This window comes from Limulus polyphemus, unplaced genomic scaffold (genome assembly GCF_000517525.1).
Source record: "Limulus polyphemus unplaced genomic scaffold, Limulus_polyphemus-2.1.2 Scaffold2618, whole genome shotgun sequence".
NCBI classification, from domain to species: Eukaryota; Metazoa; Arthropoda; class Merostomata; order Xiphosura; family Limulidae; genus Limulus; species Limulus polyphemus.
In genome coordinates, this window is record NW_013668228.1 from 25,396 (window position 1) to 33,385 (window position 7,990).

The following is a 7,990-nucleotide window of genomic DNA, read 5'->3' on the forward strand; positions in this document are numbered from 1 at the left end:
TAAAAATAGTGATCCTATTAGGTTAGTTAAGATTAGATTAGGTAAAGTTAATATTAATAATATTATAATAAAAATGTTTCACGAGGCATACATGTGAGCAGATCATAGTGGATAGTAGTTAGACATGGTTCAAATGGCAATAAAACAATAAAATTTAATTATAAATAGATGTATACTGTTATGAATTTAGAGATACTTAAGATAAATGAATATAGTTTCATTTTTCAATTTGAAGTCATTCTAGAAAGAAAAAGGGTAATATAGATTTATTTTGATTTTTTTTTGGTGGTTAAGAGATCAGTCGAATTGACAAATTGCGTTTTGAGATAGGCTAGAGAAAGTAACAGATAAACTATAAAGTTTTACTGAAAAATATTGCGTGAAATGCATTTAGGAAGTTTTAGGGATTACACAAAGGAAATTTTTAATTTTAACATGAAAATTACTTTGCACACTGACTATTCAAAACAAATACTCAATATATTAATGGACAAATCTTTATTTTATATTATTAAAAATACTTCACAGAGAAATATGACTTTATGTATCTGAAAGACTTGTAATATTAACTGAAAGACTGTGAAATTTTGTGAAGATATACACACTATATTGAAAGTTAGAAGTATTAAATCTATAAAAACTAAATGAGTACAAATAGGTCATGGGTCAGTCAAATTGACCGAGCCCATGTTGAGAGAGTTAATTGTGTCTGAGTATAAATAAAGATTGTTTCATTGTCTTTTTGTACTTCTGTATCCTCCAGATTACTTCATAATTAATATCTTGTTCAACCTCCTGTTAGTAAACAATCCTTTCCCATTCTCCCAACTCACTTTTATTTAAATATACTATAGTATTATCACAGATATCATGTTTGTGGTGTACTTTGCAAGATGTTGGTAGTTTTTGGTGTGTCTTCTTTATGACTTGTTTTCTTTAACACTGAGGATATGCAGATTTTGGTGTATAACAAATTCTGAATGTTTCAAGCTAGTTAATAGTATCTATAACTTAAGCTTGCATTATATCTACAGTTATGTTTGGACTAACTCCTTTTTTTTGTCCCATTTCATGAGATACAGACATGAATTTTTTACCAGGTATTTCACTAAAAATTATATAGCAATAATAGTCTCAATAACTTTTTAGGCAGATTTAAAATGTCTTAATTTCTGCTGTTTGTTATGCATATGTAGGACAGGCTTTATGTAATATGTGTTCCATATAACTTGTTTCAATATGATTTATATTCTAGTAACTTTTCAGTGTAAGATGGATGTCCAGTATGTGAGTCACAATCAAGAAAACTAGGATAAAATCCTTATTCTAGATACTGGGTTTATAATGCTTTAACCAAACTTCCATACACAGATATGATAAGATAATTAAAAATTGTTAATTTGAAAAGGGGAATAGGGATTGTCAAAAAGTACAGGAAGAAATTGAATCAAAATGTAAAGAATATATTTTCAAGCCTACAACTAGGGACTGTAAAAAAAGTAAACAAACTAGTCTGGAAGTAGTGTCTACATTATTTTCTTAAGCTACAAATCACTATTTTGTATGACATACTCAGTACTGCATTCATTACTATTGTTCAGATTTCAGTAAAATATTTGTGGCCATTTTTTCTGTAGTGGCTTGTAAAACCATAATCGATAATAATAAAGCTGGAGAGACCGTTATAAATATACAACTTGTTTACTCTACTAAAATGAAGTGTTTCCGATTAGTATAAAATGGAGCATTTCTGACTAGTGTAATGGTGCTTAAATGGCTTCTACGTTTCTGCAATGCTTGAATGGTTTTGAAGAGCTTATGTTGGTAGCAAAGAAATATTAAAAATCAGAGGGAATTTCTTTAATAGCTGTGCATAGATTTTAGCACCGTATATCTAGCTGTTTTTGCTGTAGGCTTCAGTGCTTGAATGGCTTCAAAGAGAATCTTTGCCAGTAGTGATGAAAAAACTGATAATATCTCATTCTTTTTCAAGAAGTAACATAAAAATAGTCATATGATCTGTGCAGGAGTTTTTTAGTAGGTTTGAATATAATATTCATTTCCATTTTTTCTGTAGGTTTGTGAAGCAAGAATAATATGAATAATAATTATAATATGAGGAACAAATGGATGCATTTTGAATTTTATCTAACAATTGGAAAATCAACTTGCTATTATCAATATTTTAGCAGTCTTAGCCCTTGAAATATAAGATCTTGAGTGTTGTTTCAAGAACAAGCCTGCCAAGATATTTTTTTTTCTATATGTTCTGTTAGAATTTTGTCAAATTCCTGGGTGATTCTTATTATGAACCACTATCTTGGTTCATGATGATAATAGTGCTTGGCAGCTTAAGAAGAATCTTTTTGGAGATCTTTGAAATCTTTTGTGAAAACAGCACTGAAAGCATGAAAATTATAATTTATCTATCCATTTTTTGTCATCACAGTGTCTTTCTTTATCACACATGGTATTGATTTCAGATGGTATTCTACATTGAAGCTTGTGAATCAGGATCTATGTTTAAGAATCTGCTGCCAGACAACATCAGTGGTACAGTAAAAGCTTAATATAATATATTTAAGCATTGTTGCATAGTGGTATGTCATATTTTTATGTATGCTGTTTTTTATGTTTTACTATTTGTTTTTTTGAAATTATCTGTTACAAGTTCATAAAGTCATTACTTGATGTTATGTTTAAGTGACATAAATATTAATAAAATCCACAAATGTTCAACCTAAGAATAATGTCATATTATTCAAGTGTTTTCTTATAATGTCAAAGCTATATAAACAACTACAACAATATTAAAGTAGTGGAATGAGAATGATAACCTGAAAGATTAATACTGGCTAAAATTTTCCACCCCAAGACATGTAATTTTGAAGATATAATCATTTAAATTGTGAAATTGTCTTTATAATCATCCTGTATTTTGTTGAGTACTGACACTGTTTGGGTTGACTTAGAAAGTAGAGTTGTAACGTATGACAGGTAAAGGAAAGGTCAGTAAATTGCTTTGATTTGCTTATGATATTAAAGCCTTGAATGTTGTTGGTTGTGAGGATGCTGCTACTTTACAAATGGATTTAGGTCATTTGGTGAGTTAGATGAATAATTGGAAGGTGTTTTTTTGTAGTAAGAAATGCAGGATAATGCACATAGGATATTATTATATAAACTATAAGTATAATTTTATTGTGTATAACCTTTATAGTGTTATGGAAGAAAATAATCTTGGTGTTTTGATTGATCAATCTCTTAAGCCAAGCAATGTGCTGTTGTTGTTGGCAAGGAAAATAGTATTTTTGGTTGTATTTACAGAAATACTGAATATAAGTCTAAAGAGGACTTCTTAAAGAGTGTTATTCTGCAAGACATGAGAAGAAAAATCTTGATAATAAAGAATAAATTGACACGTCTAAATGAAAACTTTTAATAGTTTATTTTATGCAAATTTGTTAGCATACACCCTTCATCAGGCATTAAAGACCAAAGAAGGGAGTTTGCTCAAAATGTTGCACAAAATAAACTATAAACAATTTTCATTTAGATGTGTCAATTTATTCTGTATTCTCACTTGGAGTATTGTATTCAATCTTAAGCTTACCTTAAGAATCTTGCACTCCGAGTTGCTGGAAAGGATTCAAAGGAGGACTACTAGGATGGAAAGGTGTCATACAAAAAACACATTAACATCTCTTAAATTGTTCTCTATTGAAAGAAGATGAATTAGAGGGGATCTGATTGAGGTGTTCCAAAATTAGTAAGGGAATTGATAGTATTGATCCATCATCTTTTTTTTTATATTTGATGGTATTACAAACATACACATTAATTTTGACAAGGTAGGAGTCATCTTTAGCTTAGATAGTTTGACTTTTTAACTGAGTGGTTGTTCTTTGGAAGGATTTGCCTTCAGGTGTGGTGGATGTCATCATTACTTTTTTCTTCATCTAGACACACACACACACACACACACACACTTAGATTTTCCATGCTGTAGCCAGTTTGTGATTGGCCAAAAGTATAGCAAAAGTAGTACACAAGATTTACATGTATGTCTTTATGGGGAAAAAGTATGATAATTTTTATTTAAAGGTAATCAGAATATATATGCATATCTTTTATGAAATAGTAAATTATTATTCTCTTAGATACGTCTAAAGTACCTCTTTAACAAAAGACATACAGAAAGAGATGTATGGATATGTAATATTATATATATATCTCTTAAACATTTTGCTAAGGATGTACAGTGAACTGTCTTTAGTAAGAGGTCAGTGGTATTTTTATTTACAGTGTTTGCAACAACAGCTTCCAATGATAGAGAATCATCTTATGCATGCTATTATGATGAAGAGAGACGCACCTACCTAGGTGATGTATACAGTGTCAAATGGATGGAAGATTCAGATCAGGTAGATCTTCATGTTAAATAATAACTAACCATGGATGTTCATGCTCAATCTCAGCATCTTTATTTGGTTAATCTTCAGTACATTCTGTGGCAGATATCATTAAGAATTACACAATGTTTGCTTTACTGGTTTTAAAATAATGTAAACTTTGAAAACACAAATCTTCATATAAATGTTCTTATGGAAAACTGTATGCTACAAATCTTTTTCCAGATTACAGTAGGTGTTACATGCTGTTAATTGTGAACTTTTTTGGATGCAGAAAGGTATTGAAAGTTTACATTTGGCTTAGCTTGTTGATTTTTGTTAGTTGCTCAACCTTGTGGAGATGATTGATCTTCTCTCATTTTGATTTCTTGTTAACAATACTCCATCTGGCACAAAAGAGATCAGAAGTTCAATCCTTAAAGTAACCAGCCCCCAAGTTTAATTATGCTAAGCCTGGTAATCAATTATTCAACAATTACAATTTGGTAGTGAATGATGAGAAATTTTCTCTGGGATGAATAAAGAAGATGGATTTACTGGAACAGCAAGTGGACATGAAGTTCCAGCAATTTTTGTAAATTACTCTTAGTGTAGAAAGCTTTCCTCTACCTTGTGTGGGTAATTTGGACTGAGCAAAATTGCATATTTGGAACTGATTTCATACAGGGATGTGAATGTGAGGTGATTTTAGCTTCAGATAGCTTCATTGTCTATGACAGTTATTACACCAGAGGTTTCTACTCCAATGATAACAGAGAAGACAGTCATTGTACCACCATAAAATGAAATACTCATATAAAGACTTATTAAGAACAACTTCACATCTAGTGACTGGGACACAGAAGAACCAAACACTCCAGTGTGCCCTTAGAGATTATTGGTTGAAAGAACTATCATGGATCTGAAGAATAAAAAATGTCATTATTAGGGCCATGAACATAACAAACAACAAAATTTGAGTCAAATCTGGATGGCCCATTGTAAGATGTGAATCTGTAAGAGTATTACTGCCACATCACAGAACATCAGAAATAGACACTGTTGTAGTAATATGTAGAAAGTCTGACATTAAATCTTTACAGCAGAACAGCAGTTTATCATCTCATTTACAAGACCAATACAACTGGAGCCTTAGAGGTCTTGCAAGTGATAAATGCCATGGATTACAACCTACTCACGAAATGCAAAGATTTCTTTTTCAGCATATCCCATGACATAGACCAAAGAAAAAATAAAACATCTCATAAGATTAATACTGGAGATGTAGTCCCAATACATCAGCTAGTTAGATGACTCCCACTTATAAAACAGGCTGAGGCTTTCAAAAGCTAGAAACCATAAAAGAACAAGGAGTAACAGAACTGAGTACTAGTCCATAGGCATCACATGCTGTTCTTGTGAAGAAGAGGGATGGATCCACAAGGTTCTTTGTAGACTAACAGAAGGTAAATGAAGTCATAAAGAAGTATGTCTACCCATTGACAAGGATTAACTCTACTTTGGATGCTTTATTTGGACCAAAATGGTTTTCAACATTGGATCTGAAGAATGGATATTGGTAAGTTCTGGTTGAAGAAACAAGTAGAAAGAGAATACAGCCTTTACTGTAAGAAATGGATTGTGGAAATTTTTTTGTGTTACCATTTAGGTTATATAATGCACTTGCTACATTTCATTGATTAATGGAGTGTGCTCTCTCTGTACTAACATGGAATGTTGTACCTAAGTGACAAAAATACATGGAAAGGCCTTTGGTAATGCTTATGATGGGCTAAGTAAGGTTTTGGATTGGTGATGAAGAAGAACTAATGTGGTCCAACACTCAGGCAAGTGTTATGAGTTTCAAACCAATTATTCAATGATTCAAAAAAAGTACAGAAAACTATTGTGGCAAAACATTCCGTACAGCTCAAAGACAAAGATGTACTGGGCATAGTGGGACTTATTATGCCAACAAGAGGGCTTGTTATGTCAAAAGTGGAAGGTACTCGTGGACAAAAACAATGACTACAGTAGTAATTTCACAGTCTCTGCATTCAAAAGCACTCCATAATCTGAAAAACCTTCCAATTGCTTGGCACTTGGATGTTAAGCACACATTAAAGAGAATGCTTCTATTTGGTTGTGTGCTGGGGAACTGTAGAGAATGGGTAAAAATCATGTGAACTATGCTGTGAGCTAAAAGGTCGCGGAAAAAATGGCATAAACACTACGACGCTATTGTGTTGGAACACCACTTGAAAGAATTGCTGTTGATGAGCTTGGTCTTCTGCTTCAGAGTAAAAGATAGGATAAATACATTATTATTTCACCAAAATGGCTCAATGAAGAATAATTGGCTAGATTAATTCATTAATTCCTAACCAGAAAGCAGAAATCCCAGCAAGGAAAATTATTTCAAAATTTGGGGTGCTGATGGAATTTAAATTTTTGAACTTTTTAGAAGTAAAAAACCAAGAGAACAGCAATTTATCCATCAGATGCGTATTACACGGAATATGCAAAGAGAATAAAGAACATCACAGAGAAAGACTAAAATCACCTAGTGACAAAAATAAAAGTTACTGCAATGTTAATGCTGATAAGACTGGATTTCATCAAGGTGATATGCCATGGCTGTACAATCCCTTCTTCAAGAGAGTTAATAGGTGTTGGGAAGGACTATATATTGTACTGAAAAGAATCAATGATGTGGTTTACAAAATTCAGAAGGACAGACAGTCCAAACCAAAGGTCACCCACCACGATTGTCTTTGGAATTATGATGTTGAGAGAATGGTGAGCTGTGAACCTCAGAGTACAATATGCCAGTGGAAAATCAACCTGCTGAATAACTCAAGAGTTCCTGTTGAGGCCATTTCCAGAGGAACACTAAGGATAGGCAAGAAATCATTCCATGTGTATGTGATAACATATGAAGAAAAAAGCCACCAAAATGATTGAATAATTGAATTTGTGTATTGCAACTGTTTCAGGAATTTCACAATCTAGGAAAGGGGCACCTTTGTAAGCTGTATTATTATTTTAATTTAGATGTTTGTTTGCCAGAGAGAGTGAATTATGATGATGATGTAATGATCTAGAACTTCTGTGTAGCAAATTGAAAACAAGAATAATATAAATGCTCGAGTGAGTGAATCAGAGAAGCATTCATTGAATTTATGAGTAACAAGTCTAGTGTCAGTTAAAAGAGTTTTAGTGAGTTAGAAGGCCTGTTTAGTATCAATCAATTAGTGAGGAAATTCTGCAGGTAAATTTATAAGTAAGTTAGGAATATGTACCAATAGTCTTGGAACTTCTGTAGACACATTATTTATTCATTAAGTTAGGCTTATAAGAGAACATAGCCTACATTATAGCAAACGTTACTGAACAAATAGATTAATTCATTATCATTATGTGGGCTGGACTAAGCATTATTTTTACCAAATGATCAAAAAGAACCCACTGAACAGTAGAATACATTACAACAATATTTTATCTAACACTGCTTTGTAGTTCAAACATTTTTAGGATATGATTGTCAAGTCACTGCTTTTGTTTTATATATATATATATATATATATATATATATATAT

General features: G+C 31.9%; 1 protein-coding gene across 1 annotated transcript in view; it reads left to right on the top strand.

Annotated features, from left to right (window-relative positions):
• LOC106467447 (legumain-like) overlaps nt 1–7,990 on the top strand; it is a 42,997-nt gene that overhangs the window by 24,421 nt on the left and 10,586 nt on the right. The window contains exons 7-8 of the mRNA XM_013927795.2: nt 2,484–2,553; nt 4,306–4,424. Coding sequence (XP_013783249.1) covers nt 2,484–2,553; nt 4,306–4,424 — 189 coding nt within the window. The remainder of the gene's footprint in view (nt 1–2,483; nt 2,554–4,305; nt 4,425–7,990) is intronic.